The sequence below is a fragment of the Triturus cristatus genome, chromosome 4_2, assembly GCF_964204655.1.
Source record: "Triturus cristatus chromosome 4_2, aTriCri1.1, whole genome shotgun sequence".
NCBI classification, from domain to species: Eukaryota; Metazoa; Chordata; class Amphibia; order Caudata; family Salamandridae; genus Triturus; species Triturus cristatus.
Window position 1 is genome coordinate 21,202,468 of NC_140586.1, and position 17,356 is coordinate 21,219,823.

Here is a 17,356-nt window from a genome sequence, read left to right on the forward strand (position 1 = left end):
TGCACGATGGAATCAGTAGGAGCCCTACCAGGGTCATCCGAGCTTCGTGACCACATACTCATAGGCGTTGGTTGAAGTTTGTTGCAAGGGGGCTGTTTCCTCTTGCTTTTGGTGGTTTTACCAGGGCCCCTCTTCCTTTTCTCTCCCACGGTTTTTACTGATGTTGCGATGGAGTTGTTATCACTTGTGGTTCTAGGACTTTGCTGGGAATCAGAAATGGTGATTACAGCATCAGTCAATATGTGGCCCTCGCTGGTAGTTCCAGGATGTGCTGGTTTATTAATAATTACAGTAGGGATTAATGGTACAGGCATCACAGTCTCAGTTTCGTTTTCGCTAGAGCCCTCTTGCTGTTGTTGATATGGGGGTATATAGCCCATAGAGAGCCTCCTCTCAGTAATCTCGATTTCCTTATTAACTCTGTTTACAGCATCCTCCAACATATGCTCAAATGAGGTGGTAAGTGTGACGAGATTTCCACGTATAGGAACGATAGTATCGGAGCTGGGCGGGGGGGTCGCGTGTTCCATCATTCTACAGTGAGTAACCACTTACCCGCACTCACAGCTTAGGGGGGGGCCCCAGCCCAGCCTCGGCCAGCCCCGGACGGCCACAGACGGCCCGCCCTCTGCCCGGGCTCAGCCCTGCGCCGCCCGCGCGCGTCCGCGAGGCGGAGGGAGCTGCCCTCTTTTCAGCTCCTCCGGCGCGGGAATCAGGCAATGGGCGGAGTCGCAGGGCAAGCTGGGAAATGTGGTCCGCACCGCTCCGCGACCGCGCGGTGTAAAGGCACGGCGGCGGGTGCGACCACGACTGCAGGGCTCCGCTTGCTGATAGCAGGTAGGCAGGCAGGTGATGGATGGCAGCGTTTCTCCTCCGAGTTGAGAGTGGCTCAGTGATGCTTCCCCGCTCCCCAGTGGGAGCTGCCCTCTTTTCAGCTCCTCCGGCGCGGGAATCAGGCAATGGGCGGAGTCGCAGGGCAAGCTGGGAAATGTGGTCCGCACCGCTCCGCGACCGCGCGGTGTAAAGGCACGGCGGCGGGTGCGACCACGACTGCAGGGCTCCGCTTGCTGATAGCAGGTAGGCAGGCAGGTGATGGATGGCAGCGTTTCTCCTCCGAGTTGAGAGTGGCTCAGTGATGCTTCCCCGCTCCCCAGTGGGAGCTGCCCTCTTTTCAGCTCCTCCGGCGCGGGAATCAGGCAATGGGCGGAGTCGCAGGGCAAGCTGGGAAATGTGGTCCGCACCGCTCCGCGACCGCGCGGTGTAAAGGCACGGCGGCGGGTGCGACCACGACTGCAGGGCTCCGCTTGCTGATAGCAGGTAGGCAGGCAGGTGATGGATGGCAGCGTTTCTCCTCCGAGTTGAGAGTGGCTCAGTGATGCTTCCCCGCTCCCCAGTGGGAGCTGCCCTCTTTTCAGCTCCTCCGGCGCGGGAATCAGGCAATGGGCGGAGTCGCAGGGCAAGCTGGGAAATGTGGTCCGCACCGCTCCGCGACCGCGCGGTGTAAAGGCACGGCGGCGGGTGCGACCACGACTGCAGGGCTCCGCTTGCTGATAGCAGGTAGGCAGGCAGGTGATGGATGGCAGCGTTTCTCCTCCGAGTTGAGAGTGGCTCAGTGATGCTTCCCCCTACGTCTCTCTACTCTGTCCAACTCTACGCCAATGCACTCAGCTTTACACCACTGCACTTAGCTACTGCTCTCTATACCACTCCAGTATAGGCTACTCTAATCTACTCTACACATCTTCCTTCTGTGCTACTCTACGCCATTGTGCGACACTACTCTCTGCACCACTGCACTCTATGCTAATACACTCTACTCCACTTGACTTTACTCTATAACACTCAGCTCAACTCTACGCCCCTGCACTCTGTCATTCCACTGTATGCCACTTTAATCTACTCTGTACCACTGCACTCTACACCACTTTATTCCATGCCATTACACTCTACACCTCTGCGGCACTCTTGTTTACGCCACTAACTTAGCCATGCTAAACAGTAGCCACGCTGTTGTACAACTTGGCTAAAACATTGCCAAAGCCAATAGCTCTTGCATATGCTAGTTCTATTGGGTGTGACAATGCTTGTTCTTTTTGTTTGGTTATGAAAGATCTACTAGGAATAGCACATTATTTTAGAGAAGATAAATTGCAGAATGATACAAATCCGATTGGCTTGGGTCCATACCATACTAGCTGTAGTCTATGCACGCCATATTTTTAATCCTCTCACGGACAGTGATACCCTAAATGTAGCTTACATGGATTGTAGCCTTATTTTACTGACGGTGGTGCATTAAGAATACATAATTAAGGAAGGCTGACAGGATGTGAAGTTGAGATTATTGTGCGCCATCGACTGAATGTTTTCAATCTAGACACGCATGCTGGGTATTACTAAAGTCTGTTTCCCTCAAATGTGTAATTACTGCTTGTAATTAGGCTGCTGGAAATTTGTGGAAAAGAATATCAGTCCTGGCTCCTTTGGAAATACAGATCATGTCTCAATATTTCATTTCCATGTCACGGATCTCAAGCACATCTTAGGCTTTTATTCCCTCTCTCCGCTTCATGCTCACGAATATGGACTGATGCTATACCTGGCTGACTCATTGGAAATCAATCAGTCAGTCAGTCAAAATCACTTTATTCGGTTAATTTTAAAACCGTAAAAGTAGACTACATAAAAACGTAGCAGAACCATTAAAAACATAAACATATTTCATTAGGAAAACCTTCTCAAGCCCCAGAAACATCAGAATAAAATCATCAGGCCTGGTTTTGGTCCTGTCATCTGATGTAGTGGATCTATTCCTTAGGAAAGACGAGGTTAGGTCACCAATTAGAATACTGTTGTCACTTACTATTTAAACCCTAAAAAAAACACAGAATTACCACACTCCCAGTAGGTCTGTTTATGGGGAGTAGAATATAGAAGGCTGAGTTAGACTTTGTAGATTCCAGTTGAGGACCAGGGAGCTCTTGCTCATGTGATGCTCCTGAGCTTTCTGTGGTGCTTCTTGCGGGCATTCACAGTGCTCTACTTTCTCATCCATACAATAGGACCTACAGTGTTTTCTTAAACTGACGACTCTTGATTGAGGTTAATGGGACTTACCTGAATATGAACATCTACGGGGGTTGGCAGAAATTGAAACCTGGCTGTAACTGAATGGTGTCACGGTGAATATTTATATTCCTTTGGTGATAGACTAAGAACAGTGCCAGTCGTGGCCTGATCTCTCAATCCGGTCTGTCAGGGCAAGTTATCCTGGCCAAACTTGGTTAAATAAAAACCTTTGGCTATATTTGGCTAAAAAGTTGTCTATGAGGTGTCCGTTTAAATGTCTTTCAGAATTTCTTCTTTTTTATCTCCCAATTGAAGCAATATCAGTCTGTTGATGGTGGAGTCATAGTTAATTTCCAGTTAGAGCATTACAATAGACTTTACACACACATCACAAAATATTTTATTTGGGAGTTACTCATGTCACAGAATGCAGTCCGAAACATGACATAAGGTTTGTGTTAGAGCTTGAATAAAGCACTCTACCTCATGAGGGGCAGAAAGAGCTAGGAGTTTCATCTGCTTCTTGGTTGTCGTTCTGAAGTCCACAGTTGACGGGGTCTTGGTTGTTTTTTGGCCTTTTTGTATTGTAGGTTTACCTTTTTAAGTATATTGTGTTTTTGAATATTTCTAGCTTGTCATTATGTGCTATGCGCTTGAAGGTTCTACTGCTGTCCCGAAATCACCCTGGCTTTAAAGGACTTGCTGAGAGGCAGTTCACCTTTGAGCTCCTTGCCTTGGCTGGTTTGTGGGCTTTTCTATTTTGTATGCTAGATGATAAAACCTATTAATCAGCCACTTCTTCATGCTTCCCCTCGTGTTGGAATACTACTATATTATTGGCGATGAGGATTAAATGGACTGCTTTTATATTTTTACGGGTTTCTGTTCAAGCCCGCCGAAGGTTACTCCCGCCATTGCTGTCTATCCCTCAGGATTAACTGCCTGATGCATTTTTGGTTTGTGTTTCGATTGCTGGTGCCTCTCATTCCTTTGCATTTATTGGTATGTGCCTTTTCTTTAATGTTATGTCTTTATAAATGATTAGGTATGTTTCCTTAATCACGTACTGCTTTTGAATCGCGGACCTTGCTCTCTGTTCTGAGTGTTCTGATCATTGTGTGTGCTCTGGCTCACCATCCTACTTCAGCAGTGCATGCTGGTATGCCTCCTTTGTCAGCGTGTATGCAGAACGGCACACAGTGCTCGATAAGGTGAGTGGAACTCCACTCTAAGTGATATAGTGGGTTGGCATAATTTGGATAGACTGGGAATAAACTTGAAACCTGGTAATACCAATTCTATTGTTTTAGGTTACCTGCCCATTTCCACTGTGAAGTGGAGTGCGATAGCACTTGAACAGATACTAAAACTATCTTGGACAAATATTCAAGAAATTTTGAAACCTAATGTGGGGAGTTGTGGGAGGGATGGGCGGAAAAAGAAGCGAGGAGGCAAAATAGGTTTCTTAACCTTAGTGTGTTTTATTTGGGGGTCGGGGGGCAGATGGTAGTTATCAACAAGAGTATAGTTCTTCTTCCCTTATGTCAATTCTTCCCTTCTCAACTCCTATGTCGTCTTCCGCCAAAGGGTGTTACCTTCACTACATCCTGGAGTGATTGAAAGACAACAGAACTTAAACTTAAGCTTTTTGAATTGGAGGCAGGCTATCCCCACAAGTCTGTTTTGCAGCCCTATTACTCTTTAGGTCGAGACTGTAACAGCGCATGCGCTGTTCTGGCGAAGACTTTATGTAAGGGCTTTTTGAAATTCACCTCATGCTAGCACACGCTCGTGTGTGTGCTTTTTGTTTTGTCCCCGGCTATTGGCGTTTGCGCGCGTCTTTTTACCAAAGACAGCACACATTGGTCAAAGGCGGGAGCATTGCTCCGCCCATGACCTATTGGTTGCGGTTACCCGCACAGGCGCCATGTGTTTTGAATTATCGTGCACAGATGCGTGCGCGATAATTCAAAACACATGTCTTGGTGTGACACGCACGCACGCACCACTCTTCTATTCTACCTTCTCAGCCATGCCGTGTCAGGGAAGGTAATGAGCCGCAGAGCCCCGAAAACAAATTTTCTATTTAGTTGTAAATGTTACGTTTTGTTTACTGGGTGATTTGTAAGAGCTGCTTTGTTTGCATGTAAAAAGTGTTTGCTACAACAACGAGGGGAACCTTGAAATTTCTTGCGGGCAAGATTAACTTGATGGCAGCGAGCACAACCTCCTCGTACGTGCTTTCACATGCAATCTTCTTTGACATGCGCTGGGCATTCCTCGGGTGAGTCACAATGTGTGTACATCCAGCTTCCCTGCTTTTAAACCCTACGCTTTGAAAATCCCGGGGCCCGTAGATGCTTTTGCAGCTTGTATTAGATTCGGATGGGAAACCTGAGCGATTCTGTCCTTGCTTGTGAACCGTGACATCTGTGCATTACAAGGGTCGCAGAAGATGTATAGCTGGTTTCCTTCGCCAACATTTTCAGTGTGCTGCAATCTCCTTTCCATCGTGGATTAAAATTAAATACATTTGCCTATGGTACTTTTCCATGACCATGAAGGAAATTATACACTGGGCATTTAAACACTGATCACTAAACAGTTACAAGATACCAAAGGCGAGACCTATTGGCTATGCCAATGCTTGTTGATTTTTGGTCTCCCCCCAAAGGTAGGAAAAGGAAATTGGATAAAGAGGGAAAAAAATTCAGGTCCAAAAAAAAAGGCAAGAGTATACAAAAGATTTCTGTAAAAAATTATAATAGGAGCCGGGTTTTTCACTGCTTAACATAAAAGACTGACTCTTGTTACCCCTTATACGTTCTGGTTTATTTACAATCACCAGTCGATTAGTTTGATTTCACTACTCCCTGGATGCCAAAGATTAGATATGTTGAGTAAAACCTCTTTGAAACAACTGCACAGACGCTCGAGGCAATCCTCCTTGCTTCCCACAACACTTAACCCTACCGGCGTTCACACTCCCTTCCCTGTCTGGAGCACTTACCGCAAATGCCGCAACTCTCCTGAGTTGCGGCGGTGTATTGGCAACCCTGTGGACGTTCACCACTCCTCACTTCAGTTCACTGGAGCTTCAACGTCTTGTTCGTCATACCGTTTAGGCAGGCTTCTTCAGTTGGTCTTTCTTCGTTGTCTGACAGAGTCTCTCTCAACCTGTTGCTTTCGGTGTCTTCCGGGTTTCCCCAACTCCGTCCTTTGGCTTTGCGCTCTCCTCGTGGTTTGGTGGCGTCCTTTTCCCCTCTGTCTGGGCTCTCGGATTGGACCTAGGTCCTAGTCAGTCTGCCTTCTTCCTGTGCAGGGTAAGGAGAGTCCATTTTCATTTGGGCAACCCTTTGTACTTATTCCTTCTGGGGGCTGTGTCATTTGTGTTGAGAGAACGAGCAGGGTAAACGCTGTGGAAAAGGTGAGTCAGGAGATTCTCTCTGTGGGGTACCTGTCTATTCCCTACAGGTGTGTTAAAGGAGTTGAAAATGATATGTAACAATCTGGTGGCATTCCGGGTGAATCAATGTCAAGCCAGTATCACTCAGTGTTAGAGACAAATTTAAACAATAGTTGGATAATATGGGTAAAGATGGCTATTATCCAACCAACATACTTGTCTGAATGGGTTGGAGCTATAGTTTTAGCAAAAAAGAAGTATGGTAATTTGCGTTTGTAAGCTAACCATTGTTCCTTAAACAAGTATATTGTGGTAGTGTCAGCCTCTACCAAGGATAAAAGAGACGTTAATCTTAGTCGGTGGCTCTACTTCCTTTTCCATCATTTATCTCAAATCACCTTCCACCAAATGTCATTTTCCAAGCATTCACAGAATTTGACTATTTTTGTGACACCGTTTAGCGCCTTTAAATAGACTACCTTTTAGGTTGCCTTCCGTGGCCAACGTTTTTTAAAAGCTTATGGATTTCATATTTAAAGACATCAGGGGGGTTCAGACGTTCCAAGATATCATGATCTTTTCAAAAGAAAAGATCCTTAGTAGTATTTGTCTGAAATGTATGACTGTTTGGAAGGAAAAGTATAAATTCTTAGTTAAAGTACTGGGATATCTGTGTCGCACCATTTCCACAGAAGTTATCAAGCCTAAAAATTATCTTATTGATGCTATCTTTAATGCACTTCCCCTTTTGATAAGAATTCTTTTTTCGTGTAGTTTCTAGGAGTCCCCCAGGACTTGCGCCTTTTGGATGACCTAAACTGAGGGCTTGGTGTCCCGACTGCTTCCGGACAACCCCACAGGATATGTCAGCCATTACACCAACTAGCTCTACAGTGCCACTACTACCCCCCTTTATTCTACAGTGATGTATGTAGTCTCTGGCAACCACTGAGCATGACAACCCTGATTCCTCCGGGACCGTGGAAAGCAGAACAGTACGTTTCGCTCAGACACTCGTGCTTGCTTTCTCTCGGAAAATACACAGGATGGCGATTAGGACCTTTCAATAAGAATGTATTGGTCCAGCGACAGCCTTGTATAAAACCTATGTGCTGCGACATTCAGGAGACAAAATCATACAAAAGAGAGTAACAATATAGTGAATAGTAGATACATTTTTACCATAGTGCTAATAAGATGAACATAAGCAGTTCAGATAGGAACAGTAGCACTTGCATATTCCTAAAATGCGCTCCCTAAGTTATTTGCCTAAATTAGCCTAACCTGGATGTGTAGGTGTATATGCGTATAGCTATGTGTCTCTGTAGCCAAGAAGCTCTAGGGAAGAACCAACCCCCTCACCTGATGGGTGGGAATGAAGGACCCCGTCTCTGCGTCGAGGAGGAACCCCGCAAGGTCTCTGCTTGGAAGGAATTCTCCTCTAACTTGTAGAGGGAAGTGGGTCTTCTTGGGTCTCGCCTAGCGTTGCAGCGCGCATGCGCTGCTCGCTCTGCCAGACATATTGTGGTAGAGGAGATTTCAGAGGGGGTCTTGAAGCCCCGCCCATCATTATCATTGGCTGGCGTCATCGTTTGTGCTAAACGGTGGCTTCCGATTGAAAATGAGGCTTCTTTGTTACCGCCCTGTCTCCTTTTGGGACGGCCCATCCGGACTGGATAGTTTGCTTAGCTGTCGTGAGGGTATTTCTTATCTAAAGGAGGCGTGTCGTGACAGATCATGTTTCCAAAGTATGGTTTTTTTTCCCTTAAATGTGATTGTCTGCCAGTGATGACATTACAAAACAGCACCGTGCACAGTTTAAACCGAAATAAAACGTTCACGCTACTGTATTTTTCCTCACCCTAAATCTAATGTTTAGTTTAAACAGATTTCTGTGCTGATATACATACACCATATCCCCCCTTCTGCCTCCAGAGCACACATGTGCACCATCCGCTGAGGCTCCCTTCAACTCTTCAACCAGTCACTGCTCAACACCAGAGTTCAGCCTTCCTTTGTTGTTTGAGGTCTCAAGACGCCCCTTCATGCCCAAGGGGCTCCTTTCGTTTGGCCTTGCAGTGGTGATGGGCTAACTGTAAAAAGGTGTGAGATCACCATCACTGCAGATATAGGTGTGAGATCACCATCACTGCAGATATAGGTGTGAGATCACCATCACTGCAGATATAGGTGTGAGATCACCATCACTGCAGATATAGGTGTGAGATCACCATCACTGCAGATATAGGTGTGAGATCACCATCACTGCAGATATAGGTGTGAGATCACCATCACTGCAGATATAGGTGTGAGATCACCATCACTGCAGATATAGGTGTGAGATCACCATCACTGCAGATATAGGTGTGAGCTCACCATCACTGCAGATATAGGTGTGAGCTCACCATCACTGCAGATATAGGTGTGAGATCACCATTACTTCAGATATAGGTGTGAGATCACTATCACTGCAGATAAAGGTGTGAGATCTCTCACTGCAGATATATAGGTGAGATCGCCATCACTGCAGATATATAGGTGAGATCGCCATCACTGCAGATATAGGTGTGAGATCACTGTCATTGCCGATATTGGTGTGAGATCACTGTCATTGCCGATATTGGTGTGAGATCACTGTCATTGCCGATATTGGTGTGAGATCACTGTCATTGCAGATATTGGATCACTGTCACTGCAGATATTGCTATGAGATCACCGTCAATGCAGATATTACTTCAGATATAGGTGTGAGATCACTATCACTGCAGATATAGGTGTGAGCTCACTATCACTGCAGATATATAGCATACCTACGTGTTCGATATACAAGAGTTTAAGCTATTGGCATTGTAAATGATAATGCCTTTTTATTTGTTTAAAACAAAGATAAAAGGCATTGTTATTTACAATGTCAATAGCTCAAACTGGTGTAAATGCGAGACCTATTGCATTGCAAATGCTTGTATACTTAAATGGTCAATCCAGTTTTTTTTTATTTTTTAGAATCGATGTTTTGAAAACCACCACCAATGCTTTTCTAAACCAGTGCGATCATTCACAGCTGGCTGTCGGCCAAGGATGGGGTAAAAAAAAGTGGTGACCCTTATACAGAATAAATCTGAAGTGCCTGGGGGCATGTTTATGTACGTCAGGTACAGGGATTCAGATAGAAGACTAAGACTGGTGTTGAAGAGTGAGGAGCAAGATATTGGGTAAAAGGTCACCTGTTTAGAATCGTTATAGTTATGTGGATAGGATAATGTATGTAAAATGGGGTATACATGATGGGACTATCCTAAAAGACATGACACTTTAAGACCACGTTTGTGCCTGAGTGAATATTATGCCAGCTTATGGCTTAAGTGCTGTTTTGACACAGTTACACATCGGTAAAGAACGCGCAATTTAGTTTATTTTACGCACTCTTAAAGATTCTGAGAAACCTTATTGTACCATTGCAACTGAAGTGTTTGCGTGTACATGAGCAGTTAAAATGTTTAACACCTATTTATGCGGAAATCATTTTGAACTTATCGCTGATCATAAACCGCTTGTTTATCATGTCTGGGAATAGTACAGGTTTGGTGTCTTCACACCATGTACATTTGTTATGAAAACCGCAGGAATAAACTTTTGACATTAAGCACATTCTTGGTGGGAAGAACTCCTTCATGCGGACTGCTTGTCACGTATACCAGTTGGAAGTGAATCGGAACTTAGTGTTACTCAGAAGAATGAGGTGCCGATTACGATCCGGTAAAAACCGGGTACGAACCGTCGGTCGGAGCGTTTTCCCCGTCCGAGTCGTACCCGGTCGTAAAACTTTACAAACATGGAATTACGATTCGCACGGAAACACCATTTCCGTACGAATCGTAAAAAACACCGACCGACGAAAATATACATACGAATGTGATCCGGGAATGCTGCGACGTGACGTCGGGACGCTTTCAGGCAGCGTTTCACGACCCAGGAATTACGATTCGAACCGACAGCAGTCCGGACGGCAATATTTTCACGACACCCAAAAAGTGCCGCAAAAGCGAAGTACGGCGCGAATCGACCAGAGTAGGTGGCCCGGTACGCACCGTACCCCCCCCTCCCCCCCGCCCTCGTAGGTACGCGCCGACCCCCCCCCCCCAGCCCCAGCAGGTACGCGCCGAACCCCCCTGTATGTACACCCGTGTACGTGTCGAACCCCCCCGTGTACGTTCGAGTCGTACCCCCCCCCCGTGTACGTTCGAGTCGTCCCCCCCGTGTACGTTCGAGTCGTCCCCCCCGTGTACGTTCGAGTCGTCCCCCCCGTGTACGTTCGAGTCGAACCCCCCCGTGTACGTTCGAGTCGAACCCCCCGTGTACGTTCGAGTCGAACCCCCCCGTGTACGTTCGAGTCGAACCCCCCGTGTACGTTCGAGTCGAACCCCCCCGTGTACGTTCGAGTCGAACCCCCCCCCCGTGTACGTTCGAGTCATACCCCCCCGCCCCCGTGTATGTACGGTGCGTACCGCCCCGTGTACGTTCGAGTCGTACCCCCCCCCCGTGTATGTACGGTGCGTACCCCCCGTGTATGTACGGTGCGTACCCCCCGTGTATGTACGGTGCGTACCCCCCGTGTATGTACGGTGTGTACCCCCCGTGTATGTACGGTGCGTACCCCCCGTGTACGTTCGAGTCGAACCCCCCCGTGTACGTTCGAGTCGTACCCCCCCGTGTACGTTCGAGTCGAACCCCCCGTGTACGTTCGAGTCGTACCCCCCCGTGTACGTTCGAGTCGAACCCCCCGTGTACGTTCGAGTCGTACCCACGCCCCCCCCCCCCCCCCCCCGTGTATGTACGGTGCGTACCGCCCCGTGTACGTTCGAGTCGAACCCCCCCATGTACGTTCGAGGCGCTGGGGGTACGCACCGTACATACACGGGTGGGGGTACGACTCGAACGTACACGGGGGGGTACGCACCGTACATACACGGGGGGTACGCACCGTACATACACGGGGGGTACGCACTGTACATACACGGGGGGTACGCACCGTACATACACGGGGGGGGTTTGACTCGAACGTACACGGGGGGGGTTCGACACGCACACGGGTGTACATACAGGGGGGGTCGGCGCGTACCTACGGGGGCTGGGGGGGGGTCGGCGCGTACCTACGGGGGCTGGGGGGGGGTCGGCGCGTACCTACGGGGGCTGGGGGGGGGTCGGCACGTGCCTACGGGGGCTGGGGGGGGTCGGCGCGTACCTACGGGGGCTGGGGGCGCGTATGCGGGCACGTCTCCATGGTTGCTATGGGAGTTCGGTGCGGACGGTGATTTTTCCATCTGGTTGTAACCTCGGACGCACGGGATGGATCGTGATTCCTCGGTCGGACTTCACCGTTCACGTTTGTACGGTAAATCGTCCGAGGACGTGTCGGACACATTTTCCGACCCGAGGACGTGTGGGGAATGATTCCCAATGCGGTTCGTATGGACTTTTTACCATGCGAATCGTGATTGCCAGTTCGTACGGCACTTGTACGATTCGTACGGTAAAAAGACCGGATACGAGTCGCACGGGGATATTTTTTACCGGATCGTGATCGGCACCCGAGTGTCTTGTTTCTGTTATAGATGCATGGTAGTGAAAAAGAATGGATGGAAGCGTGTGCACAGGATGCTGTGCGAAGTCGAAGTATGTTGCTGAAGGTTTGCGGCCATTGAAGGCTCTACCCAGGAGCATCCTTCTATTTCTATAAGTTTCTGCAGAGTTGTCCATTGAAAATGGCATGATTTGTTTATCCAGCAGAGATATTGAGAAGCAAGTTGATTGAGGTTACCCACAAAGAGCACCCAGGTGTGTTTGGGACAAAAAAAATCCTCAAGAAGCATTATTAGTAGCCAAGTATTGATGCTTATGTAAACTGGTTGTTAATGAATACCCTGGATGCCTGTTATCAGATAAAACACTGGAAGATTAGTAAAGTCAACCCCAGTTTTAATTAATTGCCAGCGAAACCATGGGTCAAATTGGCTACTGATTTTGTGGGGCCTTATAATGTATTACCGCAGGATATGACGTTTCTCATTGTGCTTACCGATTATTCTAAATGGGTTTGCTATGATTTTGTGATAATGGCCATAACTGATGCTGTGAATTTCTGAGAGGATGCATTTTCTAAAGAGGAAGTACCTAACATCCTGGTACCAAATAATGGTAGTCATTTCATTAAAAAAATTTTTTGTTTAAGCAAGTATATCAAACATGAAATAACACCACTCTAATTTCGGCTGCTAATGGTGTGGTGTGAGATCAAATAGATGCTTCATGGAAGGGATACAAATTGCATTCATATCTATAATGAATGTTCAAAAATACTTTTAAGACAAATAATTTGGAGTTACTTGAACACCCCGCATTCTGTTAGCGGGAACCTGTCTTGGTATGACAAAGGTACGGATGGTCATAAAACTGAAAATATAATGAAAAACCACTCTAGTGTAGATAAGTGTTAGGGAGCTTGGTTAATAGTAGGTATAAGGTAAAGATCGATGAGTTACCCACTGGTAAGATAAAAAAAAACGTTGAAATTGGTGACTGGGTTTAAAAAAAAAGAAATTAACAGTTTGCAAAGGGGGATGTAATGTTTTATCACCTGTACAGGTCATGCGAGTCTCTTTTACAGCCTTGTTATAAACAGATCGAGGTGGTGGTGATCCAGCGAGTTACTAACCTCATGTACTCAACTACCATATACTCACCTGGGCCCATAAACACACAGACACACACACTCACATAGGCTAGTAAATATAGCTGGGGTCAATTTATTGTACTAATGCCAGTAAGATGACTATCTAATCATTTCTTATCAAACCTTTCTCACCAAATGTACTTTCCTCTGGTCAATGGACCTTTTAGTTAACCGTGGAGGTAAAAATTGACATAGAATAAATAGAACTCAGTAGAGTTTTAAATGTTTATCTAGTTAATTCATGTGAGCCAAGAACCAAAATACAGTTAGAACACAGTTTTCTTCAAGGAAAGAAAGGGAATAAAATGTAAGTAGAATAATCGTTAAAGTTATTACAATGACAGAACCTGAATAGGGAGAAAACAGAGAGAGCAGTACCATGACATACTACACAGGATTATAGTTACCTAGAATGGTGTGAAAACCAACCCTTGGCCAAGGAATTGGAATGGGTCCCCTGGGACAGATCAGGTGACAAAGGCTCAGGACAGGAGTCAGGGACAAGATAGATAACCTCTTCTAGATACAGCGCCTACGTCGCACCCCTCTCTGACACGATCTTCCTCCTCGATCATCTTCTTTTATGTGCCTCCTCTGCGATGTTCTTCTAATTAATTGGCTCAGAGTTCTAAGTCTGGAAATGGATCATCTTCAGTGTTCTTTTAATTCTCGGACAGCATCTCGGTCTCTCAGCATTCTGGTCTCGCTGCGGTCTGCGATTTGTGAATCTAAACTGACTAACTAAACTACCTAAATTATACCTTTCTAATGGTATGTACCACCCCTAAATGTTTCAAATTTATGAAGCTCCTAGCTCTGATTGAGCAGAAAAAGGGAAGATGATCATCACACCATGCTAAGTTTAATATTTCTCTTTAAGCTCATTGTTCTGTGTTCCCGCCCCGTAACTTACTTTCCCATACTTTATTTCCCACCCGAATTCACATTTTTATCGAGCAAAATTATACAATTTACTAATATCTTCATTCATCAGTCAGGAAGACTATTCCGTTCCCAGGACATGTAGAGGTCGTGGCCTTGGATGAGTTTCAAATTAATTCGTCATGGTCCCTGGCGGGTTACAAGCGCGCGCATGTGCAGAGGCCACGATGGGGTATGGAAATCGGTCATCCTTTGAGGCCCAAAATATGAACTAATAAAGAAGTCAGAAAGAGACCTATTAAATTAAAAATAAAATAATTTCACTGTATAACACCTATCTCTACGTTTACCCCTTTTACTTATATAAATCTTTCGCATTAGCATTTTATTAAATTTGCATGGTTTAGTTTCAGCAAAAGCATGCGCATTAACATGTAAGTTCCAAGCGGCCATCTTGAAAGCGATTGCGCAGCTGCAAAGATCTCCCTCCAAAGCATAGGCACCTCATTACTACGTAGATGTAGTTGACACATGCGCAGTTAAGATTCCCGCGTTAGCAGCCATTTTTAGTCACTCTGGTTACTTGTTAGTACGACACATAGGCAAGCTTCCCCTAAGCTTAACTGTACACATTTTTGATGTATTATTAGTATTTACAAACACAATTATTACGGTATTACGAGTTGTCTGAGAAGATTGCATCCAAGCAAGTCTCTTTTATACGAGTCCTTGCTCCATCAGTGGAAGAAAGGAGAGGATGTAAAGTTGCAATCCTTTCAAAAGAAACTGATAGTAAAAAATAATTATTGCATAAGGGGTGATTATTCGATGTGGGAATTGTATTCTGGTAACAGTTCTTGTACTTATTCTGCTAACAATTTATCAGTTCTGCGTCAAAATGATTTCTAAGAGGTGTTGAAAGGAAATTTTGCAACTTCTGTTACTGCATCTCCTGTTTCTGGTAAAAATGATGCTGGGACATCACACAATTTTTCTAAAAGGAAACGGTCATGCCTGCCCATTATGAGGATTGTTTTAAGTTTTATTGGTATTATTAGTTTTGTGTTTTTCCCTTCTTTTGTTATGGAAGGGGATATGTTGATTGTGGGTTTACCTTTAAGTATGTCATTTTTCTGCACATTCTTAGCTTGACATTATGTTCTACGTGCTTGAAGGTTCTACTGTTAGCCAATGAGTCATTCTGGCTTTGAAGGACTCGCTGAGCAGCAGTTCACTATTGTGTAATTTGCCTTATCTGCTACATGGCTATTGCATAATGGGGAAATCCAACAAAATAACCTGAAGGACCTGGATAGGTAATAATACGTGACAAGTGGTCCAATCTGGGAGATCCACTTATCCTTTTTCTTAATAAACCTTAACCCATATAACTCAAGGACGGAAGTAGGTACTCTTTCTAACCATAAGGGAGAATAGTTATCAAAAACCTTTAACATCACACACTAAAACTCATTCGAATGTATACAATTTTCTATATTTTGAAAGACACCAAATCTAGGTACATTACATACATATACGGTTGCTCCAAGATGATACGTGAAGGAGTGCTGAAGAAAGAAGTGCTCGTTCTTGAAGTTTCAGGAGAAGGAAGACTAATTCATTACATAAATTAGTTTATTTACACAATAGCTTGTTCGAAAGTACTTTTTCATCCAACTTAAGTGTGGTCACATCAAAACGGAGGTAATTTTATTATTAAAAATTGCCCCTTAGTGAAACTGCTGGACAATCCAGGCTGTAGGAAGTGTTGACATTTCGACCGGTCAAGTTTTGGGGGGATGGGGGCCAATCAAAACCTCAAAGGCGGGTCTTCATCAGGACTAGATATCTTATTCAAATTAGGGAGCAACCTGGAAGAATCATCCAATGTTAAGACTGCAGAATTCAGTCATGCACTTTGTGGGGGCAGCTGCTTGGCTCCTACCAGGTGGTGGAATTAATCCTTAAGGCAATTGAATGCTGCCAGCCTTGAAACGTAAATGTCCCGTGTAACACTGAAGCTGGAGTCAGTTGAAATCCTTACTCGAGCCAAATCAGTCGAGTCTCTTTCTAATAAGAATACTGGAAGGCCTACCAAGGCACGTGCTGTGTAGTGTGCTACATGAGTGCTTAAATTTAGTGACTCAATCATCATTAAAGATCCTTTACTATCTCCCTAACCCCAGAGGGATCAATATATACCACAGTTGTTACTTGCAGTAGAGTCCCATGTTCTACTACGGAGGAGTTACTACTGTTCTGATACCTGAACTGCTGAGTATGGTAACATTTGAATTTTTGTAATTATAATCCACACTGCGTAGTATTGTGCTTTTGGTTCCGGGGCCTAGAGCTTGCATTATGGCACTTGACACATTTTTCATCGCTGGCCAACAGAGCTCCACCTGAGACGCGCTAATTCCTGTGTCCATAAACAGTAACTGTGAAGTCTAAAATGAGGCAATAAGGAGAATGCTGCACGCATGTTTATCACTATCTCTCACAGCCTGGTTCCGAAACGTGTTTGTTTAGGACCAGAACTACTGGAAAGCATGTTCTTTCTTCTACACCGCTACAAATCCAGGCTGGAATTCATGACTGTGAATTTCTGAAAATGTTGCAATATAGGTACCAGAGAATAGAGTTTGAGACCTAATACCAACCACTGCAGACACCTTTTAGCTCACAAATTTCCAGAAGACGTTTATTTTTTGAGTAAAATTTAGAAAAACTGAATAGTTTTTTCCCCCCTGCATTATGTCTAATAATGTGCAGCCTTTAGACACCTATTTGTTCTGGATTAAAATGAAATATCTTTTGTGACCAGACTAGAGGCACATTGGTGAGAATTTGCTTGGGTGGTCAGAGGACCGAGGATGCCACATCACATTCCAGCAGCACAGCCGACAGGAAAAGCAGTAGCAGGTTCGATCTGCTTGGGAAAGGAGAATAATCCCACCCTGACCTGTGTTCCCGACTTCGCCAGGAGTAAAATTCCTGTGGCGACGAAAAGCCGGCCTGTTCCCGACTTCAAGAAACTGCACGAGTCCTGGAAAGCCAAGTTTCACAAGGTGGGTGAGGCGGTGTGGTGTGGGGGGGGGGGGTGGGGGGGGGGGGGAGGGGGGGGGGTGAGGCCTTCACCCAACACTGGCTATCTGGGCACAGGTTCCTGTCTGATTTGAGACCCCTTACTGGCGGGTTAGCAATTGTTTGTGTTTCTGACGCTTATTTATTATTTTTTTTATGAGTTGTGTAATGTGGCAATTATT

At 45.6% G+C, this 17,356-nt stretch overlaps 1 protein-coding gene across 5 annotated transcripts in view; it reads left to right on the plus strand.

Annotated features, from left to right (window-relative positions):
- The window catches only part of TROAP (trophinin associated protein), a 324,800-nt gene that overhangs the window by 107,096 nt on the left and 200,348 nt on the right, over positions 1-17,356 (plus strand). For all 5 annotated transcript variants that reach the window (XM_085600253.1, XM_085600255.1, XM_085600252.1 and 2 more), the window contains one exon: positions 16,915-17,158. In XM_085600253.1, coding sequence (XP_085456379.1) covers positions 16,964-17,158 — 195 coding nt within the window. In that variant the 5' untranslated portion in view covers positions 16,915-16,963. The remainder of the gene's footprint in view (positions 1-16,914; positions 17,159-17,356) is intronic.